The 19,389-nt window shown below is 35.6% G+C and overlaps 1 protein-coding gene across 5 annotated transcripts in view; it reads left to right on the top strand.

Moving 5' to 3' along the window:
• The window catches only part of LOC129779888 (trafficking kinesin-binding protein milt), a 298,718-nt gene that overhangs the window by 219,589 nt on the left and 59,740 nt on the right, over positions 1–19,389 (top strand). Inside the window, exon 1 of one of the 5 annotated variants that reach the window (XM_055787637.1) lies at positions 5,883–6,362. The exons of 3 other annotated variants lie outside the window; for them this stretch is intronic. In XM_055787637.1, the coding sequence (XP_055643612.1) occupies positions 6,266–6,362 (97 nt within the window). In that variant the 5' untranslated portion in view covers positions 5,883–6,265. Of the gene's footprint in view, positions 1–5,882; positions 6,363–12,445; positions 13,453–19,389 lie in introns of those variants that run through there. One more of the 5 variants, XM_055787633.1, reaches the window with a different exon arrangement.

Here is a 19,389-nt window from a genome sequence, read left to right on the forward strand (position 1 = left end):
CAGTGTACAATGTACAATGAAAAGGAATAAAGCAATGATTAGGGAATAAAGGGGTCGGTTCAGGACTACTTTTCGCATAAGAATGGTACAAAATTATTCAAACTGTCCTCCACTTAACCGTAAACATGCCCCACGAAGGTATATCTAGATGAGATACTAGCGGTAGAGAGCATGTTGGCCTAACCGAAGACGTCCGCATTCGACCTGCGGATAAATTATCAAATGAAGGTCGAACTTAGCTTGTAGACAACTTTAACATGATGTGACCATGAAAACACATGCCAATGTCATATAATATGGGTTTCGTAGGTTTTAGATTTTATAAGGATTCTTTTAGGTGTGAAACATAATTCATTCGGGTTTTTTGCATGAAAAACACATTTATCATTATTCAAATAAATGTGTTCGCTGAAATGGTTTACGCACTATTGTAAGTATTGACCATCGCTAGCATTTCCTTTTTTCCAACTTTCTTGCAATTCGAGAATTCCGTTGCGAAAGAATAGTCAGAAGGGACAAGGTCTGGGCTATAAGGTGAGTGAACCAGTATTTCCCATTCGCTATTTTCCAAATAGCTTTTAATTCGAGCAACAACATGAGGTCGAGCGTTGTCATGATGGAATATTATCGACCTGTGTCTGGTCGCATAATCTGGAAGCTCATTTTAAACGGATCAATTGTGGCCTGTAAAAGTCTCATTCGATCGTTTAACCAGGTTTTAGCAGCTCATAGTGGATCACACCCTTTTGAACCCACCAAATACAGAGCATTACTTGGGCACCGTGGATATTCGGTTCGGAGTTAATGTTCCTGGTTGACCGGATTTTACACATCATTTTTGCGTTTTGGATTGTCGTAGTAAATCCATTTTTCATCCCCCGGAAACGATTTGATGCAAAAAAATAATTCTTTTGTGCCGTTCAAACAACATTTCGGACATGCAAAAACGTCGCTATAAGTATTTCTTGCAAAATCACTTACATAGGAAAAAGTAGGATTTTGAAAAAAGTAAATTTGTAATGATAACTTTTTCATGTTTTCATCGAAAAAGTACTACAAATGTTTAACTTGTAACATGTTTGTGTGTGTGAATTTTCGCGATGACATGTTCTGCAATTTTTTTTTCTTTTCAGAAACATGTGAAGAGCATGTCAATCCCGAGAATTTTCACACAAAAAATGTTACGGGGAAAACATTAGTTTTTCAGGAGTCTCCCTACAAAAAAGCCATATATTTCAGAAGCTATATGACATAGAATATTGACATCTTTGACAAAAGTCCATATTTTAATACAGGTCGTACTCGATTATCCGGAATTTTAGACTCAATTATCAGGAGTATTTTATTTTTGATTTTCGGAAATTTTGAATAATTTGTATAATAAATCCACATTGAATAGCCAATATGGGTATCAAATGAAAGGGCTTGACTAGTAGAATACAGTTATTTATGAAAGATGCAAATCCAAGATGGCTGATTACTTATTTTTTCACAATCTAATCAATATGGGTATCAAATGAAAGGCTTTGACTAGTAGAATTCAGTTATTTATGATAAATGCAAATCCAAGATGGTGGCCACTATAAGATGGCGCCATATATATTTTTTCACAACCCCATCAATATGGGTATCACATGAAAGGGCTTGATTAGTAGAGCACAGTTTTTTATGAAAAATGCAAATCCAAAATAGCCACCACCACAAAAAGGCGCCATATTGTTTCAAAGCCCCATCAATATGGGTATCAAATGAAAGTGCCCGACTAGTAGAACATAGTAGATCATGAAAAAGCAAAGTCCAAAATGGCTGCAGTTCCCAAATAAACTTGACTAATAGAATATAGTACATCATCAAAATATAATAAGAAATAAAAATTTTGAAAAAAATTTGAATGGTTTTTTTTGTAGAGAAGTATACTAATGATATAGATAATTTACTAGAAACTAGAAAATGAAATAAGTAAAACATTTTTTTAAGTTAGTTTAAGTTAATGTACTATAAGCTATAAAATAATTAGACAAGTAGCAGTTAGTAGTTATCACATTCTTTCCTTCATTAATCTAGGGCAATGATGAGACTAGAATAAAATATTGGGTATATGATGAAACAACTAACTGTGGATAATGGAAATCTAACATGATGTACTGTATTCTATTAGTCAAATCATTTCATTTGATACCGGTATTGAGGGGATTGCAAAAAATATATAGTCGACCATTTTGTGGCGGCAACCTTTTCGAATTTATGTTGTTCATAATGTGTTGTATTCTTCAAATCAAGCCATTCAGCCATTTTTTAGCAGCGGCCAAATTGAATTTTTCAAGATCATGGAATACGCAGTTTTTAAATGGCAGTAGAATTAAAGGTATGTTCCAAATTTCAGATCAATCAGTGATCAGGAACGGGGTCAAATTTCAATTAATGTGGGATAATCCTACAAACACTCAAACATACACACAAACAGGGCAAGCTGAATGAAACCATTAAAAAGTAATTGTTTATTTGGGAACTGCTGCCGTCTTGGACTTTGATTTTTCATGATCTACTGTGTTCTACCAGTCGAGCACTGTCATTTGATACCCATAATGATGGAACTATGAAAAAAAAAATAAGGCGCCATTTTGTGGTGGCCATTATGAATTCAAATTTTTCATAAATAACTGTGTTCTTCTAATCAAGCCCTTTTATTTGATACCCATATTGATGGGGTTGTGAAAAAAATATATATACGGAGCCATCTTGTGGTGACGGCCATTTTGGATTTACATTTTTCATAAATAACTGTATTCTACCAGTCAAGCCTTTTCATTTGATACCCATATTGGCGGGGTTTTGGGAAACCCATATTGATGGGATTTTGATGGGATTCATATGTACATAATCCGCCATTTTATACCGGCCGCCATCTTGGATTTCTAAGATCATGGAATACGCAGTTTTATAATGACAACAGAGATAAAAATGTGTTCCAAATTTCAGATCAAACGGTCAACAGGAAGGCGGTTAAATTTCTATTAATGTGGCACAGCGCAACAGACAAAGTTACAAAGTTATAAAGTCACAAACATACAAACGGGTCCAAGCTAGATAAAACCGTTTAATAAATAAGTGCAAATCATAATTATATTACGTTTACCGAAAGAAAATTCGTTTTTTTTTATAATTCGATTATCCGGAGTGAAAAAAAATCAATACTCCGGATAATCGAGTCCGACCTGTATTGTCAAAAAAATTGCCGAACACACTACATCGCTATCTTGAGTTTGAAAAAAATCAGTATTAGATGCAGTTTTTTCAAATAAAACATAAAAAAGTTGCTGTTAGAAAGTCAATAGGAAAGATAGGTCTTGTAGAAGAGTCAATCTTTCTATACGTGGATGACTTGCTGGTTATTGTATAAGTTATTAAGGAATTACAAAAACTTTTTTGAGAAAAATGAATTTTATTTTTTGTTTCCATTGTAACTTTTTTTTTCTATATTTTCAATGACAATTTCCTATATTAATTTCTTTGACCTAAATTTTGTAGGTTAGCTTGGGATTCTCAAAATAAATTACCTTTCACTCCCAGTATTGATTCGATTTTGACTAAAGGGTGTGTCACATCAAATTGCATCACGGAAAAAACGCTGTAGAAATTCGCCCAGTAGACCGATCCTTTTGAAAATTTTAGACAGTAAAATAAAAACTATTAAACAACTTTTGGCATTTTCTTCTTATTCATACTTCGAGCCCAAGCCCGTATGCTCGCACCTTCCTCTTTACCCCGTCCATAAGGTTCTGTACAACGTCAGGTTGTAGTTTTTTTTGAACAGAAATCCATTTTCTCTTGAAGTCCGCCTCCGATTTGACAACTTTTGGGTTTATCCGGAGGGCCTGCTTCATAATCGCCCAATATTTCTCTATTGGGCGAAGCTCCGGCGCGTTGGGCGGGTTCATTTCCTTTGGCACGAAGGTGACCCCGTTGGCTTCGTACCACTCCAACACGTCCTTTGAATAGTGGCACGGAACGCTGAATTTTGTCCCCTGCGGAGAAGAACAACAGGCCCGGCAGCTGACGAAAGTCCGCTTTGACGTAGGTTTCGTCGTCCATTACCAGGCAATGCGGTTTCGTCAGCATTTCGGTGTACAGCTTCCGGGCTCGCGTCTTCCCCACCATGTTTTGCCTTTCGTCGCGGTTAGGAGCCTTCTGAACCTTGTATGTATGCAGGCCCTCCCGCTGCTTGGTCCGCTGGACGAATGAACTTGACAAATTCAGCTTATTGGCGACATCCCGGACCGAACTTCTCGGATCACGTCTAAACTGCTTAACTACGCGCTTGTGATCTTTTTCACTGACGGAGCATCCATTTTTGCCGTTCTTCACCTTCCGGTCGATGGTTAGGTTCTCGAAGTATCGTTTTAGTACTCTGATGACCGTGGATTGGACGATTCCCAGCATCTTACCGATGTCCCGATGTGACAACTCCGGATTCTCGAAATGAGTGCACAGGATTAATTCACGACGCTCTTTTTCGTTCGACGACATTTTTCCAAATTTACGAAAAATTGACAGTGAAGCATGGCCAACGTGATCTATACACTCTTATCTAATTATAAGCGAAAGCTGAAAATATAATTCCAAAAAATTAAATTTCTACAGCGTTTTTTCCGTGATGCAATTTGATGTGACACACCCTTTATGAGTTGTTCCAAATGATCGGTATGATTTTGTAGCTAGTTTCTTTAAATGCTTCAAATGTTCGTGAGTGCTTTTAACTTGGTAAACATTCCGACATATCGAATATAAAGCTACACGGAATTCTTTTTTCATGTGATTGATGCGTGCGCGTAAAAAATCGCATAATTTAGAGAGAGAATTGCGTAAAAATTCGCGTAAAAAAGTCACGGAAAAAAATTCGTAAAAAAGAATCCAGTTTATGCAAACAGATTTATTTCAGATTTGTCACTCATGCGCATTGTATGACTTGTTGATGACACAACTAAATCAAGAATAAATCTTTAAACTATACAAGGCTATCTTTTTTCACAAATTTTCAAAAATTCATATATGCACATATATATATATATATATCATTTATTTTTCCCATACATTCATTGGCACCATAAAGTACATCTGGTATTTTATTTAAGAAAAAAATTAAAATGCAACATCCTCGATAGTTATAAGGATAGCTTTGGATGGTTTGCCCTGAGGGACCACGCCGTAGCCGCACAGAAATGTGCATACGTGAGCTGAAAGAACATTCAAAACATTGATACGTGACGAACTGTGGAAACCAAATGGACACTTCAGGTCATTCAAAGAAGATCCCCAAGAAAATAGCTGAAAGCTGAAAAAAAGAACGGATGACTGGGATACAAATGTGCGGATAAAATAATAACAACACAAGAAGAAATACAGGAATATAGGGCTCTGAAACGCAAATCGATTTCGAGTTGCATGTATAATGTAGTCCTATCAAACGCTCATGCTCCAACTGTATGGATCTGAATCTAGATCCATGGATCAAATACTTTTTTTTTCTATTCTTCTCTGACATTGAAACTCGTTTTCACTGACAGCAAGCACTCTGGGAACTCCAATAAGAACGAAAAACAAAACCCAGCCCATCTCTTGGCATTTTTTGCACCCACTGCTCTCCTCTCTCACTCCCAAACACTGCACACACCGGTGCGGTGTGATGGACCATTCTTCTCTACCATGCATCCATGTTTTCATGTTTCGCTCCGCTGGCAGATCTCCGCTTTCCCAGCGTCTCTCCTGCAGTCCATGGCGGGGCGATCAACGGGGCGGCTTTCAATGTTTTGATGCTGAAGAGCGCCGTGGGATAGCCCTCCGAAGGTCTGACTCAGTGCCGAGGTGGTTCAGTCTCGCGGCATCAGTTTGAGCTGGCGGTCGGGCAGCAACAAATCTCTAGAAGAGAGCGGAGTTCCGTAGAAGAAAATCCGTTTCATGTTTCGTTTCGGTTCGGGGTTTCTTTTCTCATAGTTATTCTTTGAGGGACCTGTTGTTGATTCGGTGATTTGTTTTGGTTGTGTATCCTCGCAGTGAAATTGATTCAATCTATTAATAACTAACTGAGCAATGTGGGTTTCGGATATGCCTCGGATGGATCCTGGCGAAGAATGTTTTCTGCTCGATTGCGTGTGCTTAATGTTGGACTTTGGTGTTTTGCATTTTTGAGGAGAATATTGAGCAGCCTTCCGGTGTGAACTAATGCTCAAACGAGTGTTGAGATTCTCTACAGTGAGTGCGTTTGAAAATGAAATCAGAACTAGCGATGAAAATCGAAAGTTTTTCACTGGTTGGTGAAACTACAATGTATCCAAATGTTGTCAACATGGAGTATTTCACGAAGAGTTGAGTATTGATTTGGATTCTTAGGGTAGCGCTAATGTTTACTAACCGCGGATTGATTAATGCCTTCCGTTCAATTACAAAAAAATCAATTATTTATACGAATTATTTTGTTTGTGGATCATCTGTTACAATTTTTTTTTTTCTATCAGTGGCATCTCATGTAAACAAACATTTAATATCTTTATACAAGATTTTTTTTAATATTAGATTGGGGAAAAAGTTATCCATTATATTTAGGTGAAACTAGATCTTTAATATACATCGGATTGTTAGATTTGGGTCAAATATGTACCGTTTTGTTGTAAAATTTGTTCCCATTCTAAAGGTAGCTTCATAATGTCTCTATCATAGAAGTCTTGGTCATGGCGAAAAACTTTAGCAATAGATTTTTACAATCTTCTCTTGAACCCAACTTCTTATCACTCTGGAAATTTTGCAATGCGAGGAAAAGGTGATAATCACTTGGTGATAAGGTGATATGTGATAATCACTATATGGTGGATGCATTAAAACATCCCAATCAAGCTCTCGGAAACGTGTGGTCTTGCGTTGTCCTGATGGAACACAACGTCTTTTCTGTTGGCAAATTCTGGACGTTCCTGGTCAATTGCTAAATTCAAACGGTCCATTTGTTGACAGTAGAGATCTATATTGTTGTTGATCGAGCGTGCAAAATTTTTACGCTCCAGAAAGAGTTCTCAGAATATGCACAAAGCAAGCATAGTGCAAAGCTTACACTGACACGCACGAGCAAAACAGAAGAGACATATTGAAAGTCAATGGTATTTTCCAGCGGTGGCAGTAGTGTTCTCAAGTGGAACACCGAAGGTGAAAATTTGTTCAGCCACGGCCACCGCACAACCAATCGGGCTCAGGTTTTCTGTTGCCGTTCTGTGAAAGGAACTGCAAAGCATAATTTATGAAGTTTTTGTTTTGGAAGACGTGAATATTTAAATTTTTTTTTTTTATATTATTCTACTCTAACAATGCGGTCGTGTTGTGGACACCACCCTTTTTTTTTAATTCGTGCATAGTTCAAAATAAGAGTAATCTGAGAACTCGGCTGTTTTGTCGATTTTGTCGAATTACATTCTTGATTTTTTTTTACGTTTGAACCGCTGAAACAATCTCAGAGCTATTATCGGCAGATGTAAGCAAGTAAGTACATTTGTACTTCAAATGTCTATTCTTCGGCTTAGATTACAAAATCATTTTTTTTTTGGGTTTTCGAGATGTCGAGACCAACGAGGCCCTAGCTATTTATATTAATTTTGGAGAGCTGAAACATTTTACGTAGCATGCAAATGTGTTTCCGTTATTAGCACTTATTTTTATGGACCGAAACATATGACTTTATGATTATAATATATAATTCAATAACGGAAATTCTCACCTTGATGAACTTTCGATATGTTGTGTTAAGAAGTCTCAGCTTTCCAAAAATCATTTACAATACTAGAGTGCCTCTTTGATTCCGGCACGTCAAAAACCACAAGAACTGTTTTTTCAGAAATACGTCGAAGTATTGACAATTTAATTTCAATACCTTCAATTTGCTGATCGATCGAAAATCGTTGAAACATTTCAAACGTCGAAATGAGCGAAATGAGGAGAAATTGAGTGTTTAAAACCCAAAAAAATGTCTTTCTGAAAATTAATTATGGGCCCTTTTATAGAAATCGAGTCGATAAGAATTTTGCTCGTTAGCTCTATTTTACTATTATAGATACCGAGCAAATCGATTTCATCCGAGTGAAAGCCATCGGTGCAACTGTCAGAATTTTCCAAGTGGTTTGGTTTGCTTGTTGGATGTTTTCAGAGAATTATGTTGTTTTGGTTTATGTCTCTGATATTTTCCTTTAGGAAACAATTCAGAAATGTTTAAATGTATGCAATTGCAACACATTGAATTCGAGCTCGATAAAAGATTATCTCAATTTACAAAATACGAAATTTTTGCTTGGTGTGATAGTGATAGTGATTGTATCGACTTCTCGATTCGATTTATATAATTTTTTATTTCGATTTTCAGAGATTTTTGTGCGGATTTTACGCCTGCTTCACGCATAAGTTGGCGACGGATGGAAAAGTTACTTAAAAATCTTTTATTTGTTTGTAATAGAACGGGAATCGATCCAGAGATTCAAATGTAATAAAATATTTGACATTGCTAAAATTGGACAAAAAATTTCCAGACCACCCTTATTTAGAATGGGATTCTCTATAATTAAAATAAACAAAATCCGTGTCCAAAATTTGTTGAAAAGTAATAATTATACGAAATTTCCGCGAAATCGAAGTATTTTTATGTAGATTATTTTTTATTAGAATTGCTAAGGTTAATTCTAAAAGGTGGTGTCCAAGACACGACCGCATCGCTGACGTAGGGTTACGAAATAATTTTATCCAATTCGTTTGTGTGTCTGAGTGCCATTCACACAATGCGATTAAGTGATCTTACAGTTAAATCGGTACCAAAAAGAGGAAAGGATCGATTCGCATTCGCAACTGTCTAGGTCGACTGGTATGCTAATTTGCTCTTTGTGAGTTCGGCATAAATTAGGGCGGACCTCGATCTAGACATACATTTGGGTTTTTGACGATTTATCATACCACTAGCTGACCCGGCAAACTTCGTCTCGCCCAAAATTTGTTTTTTTGTTATCAATACTCTCAAAAATTCACGTTTTCTTACTAAGCGCAAGTTCATGAGTCCAATCGCAGAACTGTTCATTGATTGATCTTCTAATCGACCCAGTTGAATTTACCTTTTACTAAAAAATTCTAGTACTTCTACTAAAACTCATCATTACAATATCAGACAGAATTCTCGTTCATGATGTTTAAACCACTTGCGAATAACATGTTTCTCCGTTACATGGAATAAATGTTTGATACAGAAAATATGATAGAATAAAGACGCACCCCTCCCCTCTTCACCCCTTAGAGAGGGGAGAGGAGTGTCTATTCACCATAGAAACGTTTCAGGCTCCCTAAAATCTTCACATGCCAAATTTGGCTCCATTTGCTTGATTAGTTTTCGAGTAATGCAGAAATTTGTTTTTCATTTGTATGACAGCCTACCCTGAGAGAGGGGGGGAGGAGTGTCGAACCACCTAAGAAATGTTTCTTCCCCATAAAACCTCCACATGCCAAATTTAGTTCCGTTTTCTTGATTAGTTCTTGAATTATGCGGAAATGTATGCTTCATTTGTATGGCAGCTCCCCTCTCCCTTCAGAGAGACGGAAGGAGTGTCTATTCGCCATAGAAACGTTTTGTGTCCCTTAAAACCTTCGCATGCCTGATTTGGTATTTTCTTGATTAGTTATCGAGTCATGCAGAAATTTGTCTTTCATTTGTATGGCAGCTCCCCCTTAGAGAGGGGGTGGAGTGTCTAACCACCGTGAAAATATTTATTGCGCCCTAAAACCTCCATATACTTAATTTGGTTTCGTTTGCTTGATTAATTCTCGAGTAATGCAGAAATTTGTGTTTCGTTTGTATGGCAGCCCTCCCTAAGAGAGGGGGAGGAGTATCTAACCACCATAGAATAATTTATTGCACCCTAAAACCTCCATATGCCTAATTTGGTTTCATTTTCGTGATTAACTCTCGAGTTATGCAGAAATTTGTGTTTCATTTGTATGGCGGCCCCCCTAAGAGAGGGGGGAGGAGTATCTAACCACCATAGAATCATTTAGTGCACCCTACAAGATGCCCTCCAGATGCCAAATTTCGTTTCATTTGCTTGATTAATTCTCGAGTAATGCAGAAATTTGTGTTCCATTTGTATGGCTGAAAATCGAAAATGATGATTATGCGTGTGAATATGAATTTTGGAAATTAAGTGCATTGAGTTGTTTTATTCTTGAATTTGCTTCATTAGCAGTTGTCATACGGTAGCTGAGTTGATGTCAAAGGGAATATTGCAAACAGGTAAATTAATTATTGAGTGAAGCAATTCCTTGAAATCATTTTAGGAAAAGAATTATTCTGATTTTTCTCTTTTTATTGCTTTTCGAAAGTAATTTTCAAACATTTATTCGTCCTTAGGAGTCTATGTATTATTCAGAATTGAAGTGATCTGAAAATTTTGCTTTACTTTTGCGTTTTGGTTTTACTGAATATTGTATCCATTTGTAGGGAAAGTGTTCTTTTGAACCGTTGGGCCAATAAATTAATTTTGAAATTGAATAAACGGTGGTGGGTTTTCTATGATAGATACTGAACCGCTTTCCGATATATCAGCTTTTAGGTAAAACCTTTTCAAAAATAAACCTTTATAAACCTTTATAATCTCGATGTGTCGAGACCAAAGAGGAGATCCTAGCTGTTTATAAAATTTTTTGAAATTTTTGATTTTTTTACATCAAATGTGGAAAGGGAGTAAAAAGTGCCCCCAAACCAAATGATAAGCTCTATGTAAAATATTGTATAGGGCACCAAATGAGAAATTTTGACTATTTTTTTTAATCTCTATGTGGTTTCACTATGGTGAAAAAAGTACTTTTAACATTATGATTATATTTATTGTTTTGTGTTGTATTGTATTGTATCTGTTTGGAAAATAATCTTTTTTTTCCAAAAAAAAATTAAATAAAATCGCGAAATGCCACAAAAATTTGAATTTTTGATGGTAATTTTTTTGACGATATGTCGTGGTACATCATAATAAGATGAGTGAACATTTTTTCAAGATTTTTTTTAGTACTTAAATTTTTGATGAAAATTTGTTTTAATTATATTTCTCAATACACCATAGTAAGATGCACTTTCAGTATTTTTTTCAAACTTTTATCTCGAAGATATTGAGAATGGCGCGCCAAAAAATTGAAAAATACGTTTTTCACTAAAGATCTTCTTCTTCTTCTTCAATGGCACTAACGTTCCTAGAGGAACTTCGCCGTCTCAACGTAGTATTACTTGCGTCATTTTTATTAGTACTTAGTTGAGATTTCTATGCCAAGTAACACGCCTTGAATGCATTCTGAGTGGCAAGCTCTAGAATACGCGTGATCACAGTGCAAGTCGGAGGAAATTTCTTTGACGAAAAATTCCCCCGACCAGAACGGGAATCGAACCCGAACACCCGGCATGTTAGTTGTGACGCTAACCACTCGGCCAAGGGAGCACAACTAAAGATTCTATGGTGTAATAGTCAAAATTTGATTTTTGGTACCTTATACAATATTTTCCATAGAGCTGGTGAATTGGTTTGGGGGAACTTTTTACTTCCTAACCCACCCAGCCCCTTTCAGGAACACTCCTGCTTTCGCTTTCGATGAAATATGTTTGTTTTCCATTTTTATGCAGATTTCGAAAAATAACTTAACTTTCAAATCGCAAATTTGTAATTTTCGAAATCAGCCACTTTGATCTTTTTAAAACAAAAGAAAACAAAATTCAATGAATTTTCTAGACAGAATGAGATCGAAAATCGGTCCAACGTTTTAAAGGTAACGATTTTTTTTCGTATATTCGGCTAAAAAGTCGAACTAATTTTCAGATCATCCTGATTCTGTGCGGTGCACCCTAAGCGCGAAATAATGTTTTAAGTTTAGCCCCTTCAACGACAATTTATTTTCAATCAGCACTGCTCTAGCAGACGATTTAATTGAATCTCATACCTATCTTGGGTTCCATTAAACATATTTTATATTTGACTAACACTATCAACAAAGCTTCTCAAATAGTGTCAGAACAAAGTGTTTTATTACGCTCTACTTTCATCGTTGTGAGAGGGAAAGGCACGTTCTTTACTGAAAATAACCGCGACGACTGTTGTTGAATAGATCATCATTCGCATGATTTTTTCCCTAGTTGCACACGACGTAATCACACGCGTGTACTTGCAACAATTTTCACCTTTTCCCTTCTGTTTCTTGTTATTAAATTTCTCACCCCACTCGTCGCTGTTCACTCGGCTACCTTCAATCGGATCGAAGGTTCAATTTCTCAATCATGTTTTTTTCTTCCTTTGTTTAGATGTTTTTGTGTTTGTGTTCCGTTCATTCGCTATTATTTATGCGCTCAATCGTTTGACGGTACGAGTCGGATGTTGTGGGCGATCTTTTCAGCCGCTACCTATGCGCTTATTTGCATGGAAGCCTCACTCCAGAAGAAACAATCAATTGACAGTGCTCGCACATGATGGGAAAAAAGTCGGTATGGAGCGGTGAAAGACTGCGGCGTTGTTGAATGCGCACAAAAGTGAAACAATTATCTGCCTCAACCAGTAGTGCTGACCGACCATAAATGCAGGCTCCGCAACCTGTGTGTTTTTGTATGCAAATTATACAGACCGTGTGGAAAGCAAAAAAAATGAGAAGTTGCGCAAAAATATTCGAGAATTACACCTTTAACGCCTAATGACAGCTGACGGTAGTGATTCCTGCTGCCGCCAGGTAATGATTAACCGTGCAAGTGCCTTTCATTTCACGGAAAATTACGCACAATTCGCGTCGTTACCTCGCGCATCAACATGAGTAGAACCACCTCGCCTAATCGAGCGCTGCAAGATCACGGTCGGGGGAATTCCTCATCCTCGGCATCGGATTTCGAAGTGTTTGATTACGAAGATATTGAACAGGATTTCTCCCACCAAAGGGTTCCCTCGTTGGACACTTTACAGAACGACAACGAAGAGGACGACGATGCGGGATGTGGGACCCCTCTGAATCTCGAACTGGCGCAGCTCTTGAATCAGGGAATAGTCTCCAAAGCGAAAGCAAACTTTGGAATTTCTAAAAATATCGAAACGTTGGAAGCAAGCACGGTTGAGCTTGCGAGCGGTGGGAGCCCAAAACGGAAAGCTAGGGAATTCGAGCAAGGATCATGCTACGTGCGAGGTTCGGATCTATATTTGCGCAGTACAGAAGACGACCACCCTCTGAACAATGACCACAGCGACGACAACGATGAAGATGTTGATTTGGTTAGGGTCAGGAATGTATCGTCGTCCGAGATGGTATTCGAAAATAGATCCATCGAACAGTCGCCCAGCTTTGGTGGAAGCTACGGCTTTATCGAACCCACGGCGTCGTTCCACTCGGCTTTCGGATACGACAACGAACAGATGATGTTTGAAGGTATTTGTCGTAGATTGTGGTTTTTTTCTTTGCCAAACATGTCTCTCTTGTTTTCACGCTTTTCTTGTAGACAGCCTTTATGTTTTCACGGCCACTTTTGTGAATAGCCTCTGGTAGACTGCACTTTTCAGTAGAAAGTTTATTGAGATCTGATAGGTCAAATGTGTAGAAAACTGACCCCGATTGAATCGGCGCTTGGGGCGCCGGAGGCGGCGTCGACAAACAGAGGAAAACTGGTGTGTTAATGCCCCGGGAAAATTGATTATTCTGATGCGGTTTCCATCCACCCCGACAGGAATGTCGTCATTAACTCTGATGCATTCGCGAAACCCAGCGCGCTGAGCCGTTAGACCGGTTACCACTGGGTGAATCGTTCGTTGAAAATGAAAAGTAGGTGATAAAATGAACGGTACATGTTTGTTTTCGAATGTTAACAACACATCTTACAGGGTAGGCTTGACGTGACATATCTATTAGACGTTATTGATTGGTCGTTTGGTTGTTTGCAAACGGCCGTGTAACTCGTTTATTTTATGTTTTGTGCATTTTATCGGATTCCGGTAACAACATACCGTTGAAAGCTAACATACTTCCAGACATGGTGTGTAAAGTACTTGCAATTAATCTTTCGATTCTGAGGATTTGCCGTTCGTGTTTACTGTGTCTGGTCTGTTAAAAAAATTATCGATATGATCAAGGCTCAGGCTTACGTTTTTCTTACATTTCTCACATTTTTTAGGCATCTATCTGCACAACGTTTCTCAAACGATATATATTGTAAAATGATACGTTTGATCCCAAATGAATCAAATTGTTGAATTAAGGCAGTATTCTAGTATAGAAATTTGAAAAAAATCAATGTTTTTATATTTCTGTAGCTTAGGCATTCAAGAATATACCCTAGAAAGGACTTATCGAAAATCCTATTATTTACCGAGTTAGAGCCATTTTAGTGACGCGGTATCTAACCTGGTACGGCCATAACAATTAACTTCAAACGCATTTTTCTCGAAACTAGCTTTTCCAAACTGGCGTACATGATATCTCAAGTCCTACTGAACCGATTCATGTCGAATTTTTTTGTATGGGTACAATCTGCAGGCATCTCGCTATCGCATGAACCTATAAAATATTATATTTTTTAACTTTTACTATTTAAAAAAAAACGCTAAACGTAAAAAAACCTTTTAAACCGTATTTTGTTTTTCAAACGGCCGCCATTTTGACAAAAAACATGTTTTTGTCATGTCCGAGGTTCAAACATGTCCGAGGTTCATGCGATAGCGGCATCTTTACTGATTCAGAATCTGTTCGATTTTTTTGTTTCTGATAACCAGAAGGGCTGGAATGGTGTACGCCATGGCACAACTTTTTTTTGACCATCTCACTTCATCAGCTCCTAACTTTTCTAGTTATGAATATTTTTTCTCCGTTCAATTTTTGTTGTAATGTTAAAAGATAGATGAACAAATAATTATATAATGGATACTAAAAATATTCTTTGTTTTATTTTTACGGAGCTTGAAGAAACGTTCGTAATGTGTGTCTCTACACTAGAATACCCCCTTAACCAAGTTTAACAGTTATCAATATAGGGGGTAATCTGTTTCGAATGACGAAATGGACAAGATGTACCCCTAAATATAAATCATCGTTTATATTGATGTATTTCAAACTATTGTATTCATCGTTATTATCCCATAACTAACCGTTTTGGAGATACAAATTTTTGTTTTATTAAAATCTAATATTTGTATTTATAGATATAATATTTATTTTATCTGGGGAAAGCCCGATTTCCTAGATTTTGAGATTTGAAACCGTGGAATATAAATTATAGTTACGGAATGCAAATTCCGTAATACCGACTTAGAGAGAACACAAAAATCAGAAATCCGCAATTAAAAATATGTTCAAACTACTAAAATGGCGATGTGAAAACAGAACTGAAGCAGAGAAAAAAGACATTGTCATTGGAAATTGAGAATGACATATGTTAAATAAGAAGACAATGCAAATTGGATGCCAGACCAAAATGAGAAATCAGCAAATGAAAAGGAATGAAACGGAATGAGATGAATTGATTTACACAACTAGGAACTTGAATGATAATAAAATGAAAATATGAACTGAAAAGGATGAAAATGAAGGAGTTTTGTAATAGATTCACAAGAAAAAAAATATAACCTAGGAAATAAAAGAAATTATATTGAACAAAAATAAATAAGAACAAAAGAAAAGTTAATAAGAACAAAATGGATAAACATAATTAGAGAACAAAAATAAACATGATACAAAATAGGAAGAATAAAAAAACAAATGAAAAACTGAATAAGCAATCGTTAGAGGGAATTGAAATAGACAAAATAGAATTAAAAATAAGAACGGAAATGGATGTTCAGAAACAAAAAACTCTTTATTGTAAACAATAACTGCTCTCGTTACCGATATTTACATTTTATTTACAGTAAAACCAGTTTTTATGCGGTTTTTTTGTGCGATTTTCGGTTCTTGTGCGGTTGTTTTTGTGCGATTTTTTTTGTGCGGTGTATGAAAAGAAGCATATTTGACGAAGTTATCGTCCATTTAGTTTTTTTCGATGGTTTATATGCATTTAAGTGCGAAAAAAGCATATTTGCGTCTCAATCATCCACTTCTGAAATCATTCCCTCATCAAATGCTCTAAGTATTTCTAAGTTTTTGCATGACATGATATCTAACAGCAACACGTTTCGACATGCAACTAAAAGCACAAAACAGCCATGCGCAACCGAAAAGGCAAAGTGTCCCATCGCAAAGCAAGGAAACAAAAGAAAATTGAACGCTGAATGGGCTGGATTTGAGTTATTTTCGTGGGGGAAACTTTTTTTTTATGAGGGACCGCACAAAATTTTTTTTTTCCAAAATGTGTACCGAACGCGTTTTGTTAAAGCTGCTGGTGAAGTTTTGCACGATTTCTTCTATGCGACTTTTTTTGTGCGGTCCCTATCCCCCGCACAAAAAAAGGTTTGCCTGTACTTCAATTTCTCCTTTTTTTGTTTTCAACTGTATTGTTTAAAAAAATCAAAATCAAAAACTTTAAGACCTAAATAATGTTAGCCAAAAATTGAACTGTTAGAAATTTTTTCGATTTAAAAATATAAAAAAAAAAATTAAAAATTTTCAGTTTCAGATTATTTTTTTTGTTTTTCGTAAAATTTTTTTTTTTCAAAAAGTATATGTTTTTCCTGAAAACATATGAAAACCCATACAATGAGTAAACAAGTCACCCATGCATCGGAATAGCACCTCTACAGAAAAATAGTTTTTCAAACAACATACAACAACTCATGTTTTTACTCGTAATTATATGTCTGTTAATTCTCGTGATTGACATGTTTCTATTTAGAACGATATAGAAAAAAATAGGTAAGAAATTAGCGAATTGCCTATAAAATAAATGATAGCGTGAAAATAAAATCAGAAATTAAATAAAAAGAAGAGCTATAACCCCAAACAAGAATAACAAATGGGAATCAGAACGAGAACACGATGAATGATAGTTATATTTTCTCTTTTTTCTCTTGTAAACCACAATGATTTGTTTTTTTTTCTGGATGTAGTTTATCATATCTCTTTTATCATTTATATTTCTGTTTTTGATTTCCCTTTCGCTTATTCATTAATATTTCTAGCTCATTTAACTCCCATACCAGTGGAGTTCAATTGTTATTTTCTAGTACTCTCATATCTCGTTATTTATGGTGTTTTTTTTAAGGGAAACAAGATTATTTTATGATAGAATTGATGGGAACGATAAATTTTAATGGAATATGAAAAGAAGAAACAGAGAAGATTCACGAAAAAATGGTATAAGAATAAGAACAGAATGAGGCAAAAAGGAAAAAAAATATACATATACAGCCATTCCATGCCAAACCGATATAGTGGTTCCCAAATTTTCGTGAAAAGTGGTAGATTTGTTCATTATCGCATACTATTAGATCCGTTTTTTTATTTTTTTCATTAGGGTGCCCATTTCCCTTCGGCTTTTTTCCAAAAAGACTTTTTTTTTTAAATTCATGACTTTTGAACTGCTGGACCGACTCAGATGATCGATATATCAAATTAAAGACAATTAGCTAATCTTTTTTGGAAAAATATTACACTTGCAGAAAATTTCGCCTCTCCTTCCAAAAATGACATTTTCAAAAAATCATAACTTATAAATTGTTATAAATGTTTAAATAAATAAATAAATTTATAAAATAAACATACTGTTATGAATTTTTGAAAAAGAAATGGGAAAACTGATTTTTCGAACCACCCTAAAATCGAAATGGTCACCCTAACGAAAGAAATAAAAAATTCGCGTCTGATATTTTGCAATAAAAAACAAACATACCACTTTTCACGAAATTGTGAGAACCACTATATCGGTTTGACATGAAATGGTTGTATATTGAATAAAAAAAATAATAAAATCAAGACTGAAATATTAGGTTGGGGAAAAAGTTATCCATTATTTTCTCGGTAGCTGGCTTTAGTATCAATATCTCGCGTAATATCGCTCGCACAATTTTAAATTTAGGCTCGTTGTAAATGTGACATTTCACACTAACAAAATTTCTTTTGCTGTTTTTGTTTGTTCCATTCAATTGTGAGTTACAGAGTGTTAACAATGGAGGTCAACGAAAAGAAAATTCGATACATTTTACAGTTTTTCTTTTATAAAGGCAAAAAGCCAGGCCGCTGAAATTGTGAATGGTGTTTATGGTGCCGATACTGCAACAGTAAAATACTTGCAATTTAATTTATTTTTAATTTTTTTTCAAATTTTTATTTTATTTTTTGTGTACCGTGGACCGTTTGAAGCTAGCAATTGGGCAGAAACGTCCAGAATTAGCCAACAGAAGAGGCGTTGTGTTCTATCAGGACAACGCAAGTCCACACAATTCCGAGAGCTTGAAGATTGGGATATTTTAATGCATCCACCATATAGTCCGGAACTGGCATCAAGCGATTACCACCTTCTTCTCGCATTGCAAAATTTCCTGAGCGATAAGAAATCGGGATCAAGAGAAGATTGTAAAAATCTATTGCTAAAGTTTTTCGCCAATAAGGACCAATACCTCTATGATAGAGACATTATGAAGCTACCTATAGAATGGCAACAAATTTTCCAACAAAACGGTGCAAATTTAATCCAAATCGAACAATCCGAAGCATATGAAAAATAGTTTTGAATTTCACCCAAAAATAATGGATAACTTTTTCCCAACTTAATAAATTACGAAATACGAGAATACTGCAAAATAACGAAAAAGAACCAAAGAGTGAATTAAAATGAGAAAATGAAATGGAAAAGGATAAGAACCGAAAGAGTAGGTTCGAAATATAAATAATAATTTTTTATATTTTTCTGGTTTTGATTTTCCCTTTTACTTTTTATTTATATTTCTAGGGGTTTCGCTCATTTCTCATCCATTTTCGTTATATATTTCATTCCTCCATTTTGATTTGCATTTCAATTCTTTTCCAGTATTCTTATATTTCGTGATTCTTCATCTCATTCATAAATTACAAAAATTAGGACATGAGAAAGTTTAACAATACAAGTAAAGAGGAATAACAAAGAGTTTTTATAATGGAACCAACAAAAAATGACGAATGAAAAAGTATGGAAACTATGAACAGAGAAACAGAGAAATGTTGATAAAAAATGAGAATGAAAATAGTAATAAAACGAGAATTGAAAATAGATATTGTAACACAAATGATAACAAGGATAAGAAAATAAATGAAAGAAATTTACAAAAAAAGAGACGAATCAGAAATTAATATTATGTACTAAAACTCGTTTATCATTCAATTCCTAAATGAGAGACATAAGATAGTTGAACAAAAAAAAACAGAAAGGAATTGAAAAATGGTCATTTTAGAAATCAAATTAATGAA

Source organism: Toxorhynchites rutilus, chromosome 3, assembly GCF_029784135.1.
Source record: "Toxorhynchites rutilus septentrionalis strain SRP chromosome 3, ASM2978413v1, whole genome shotgun sequence".
NCBI classification, from domain to species: Eukaryota; Metazoa; Arthropoda; class Insecta; order Diptera; family Culicidae; genus Toxorhynchites; species Toxorhynchites rutilus.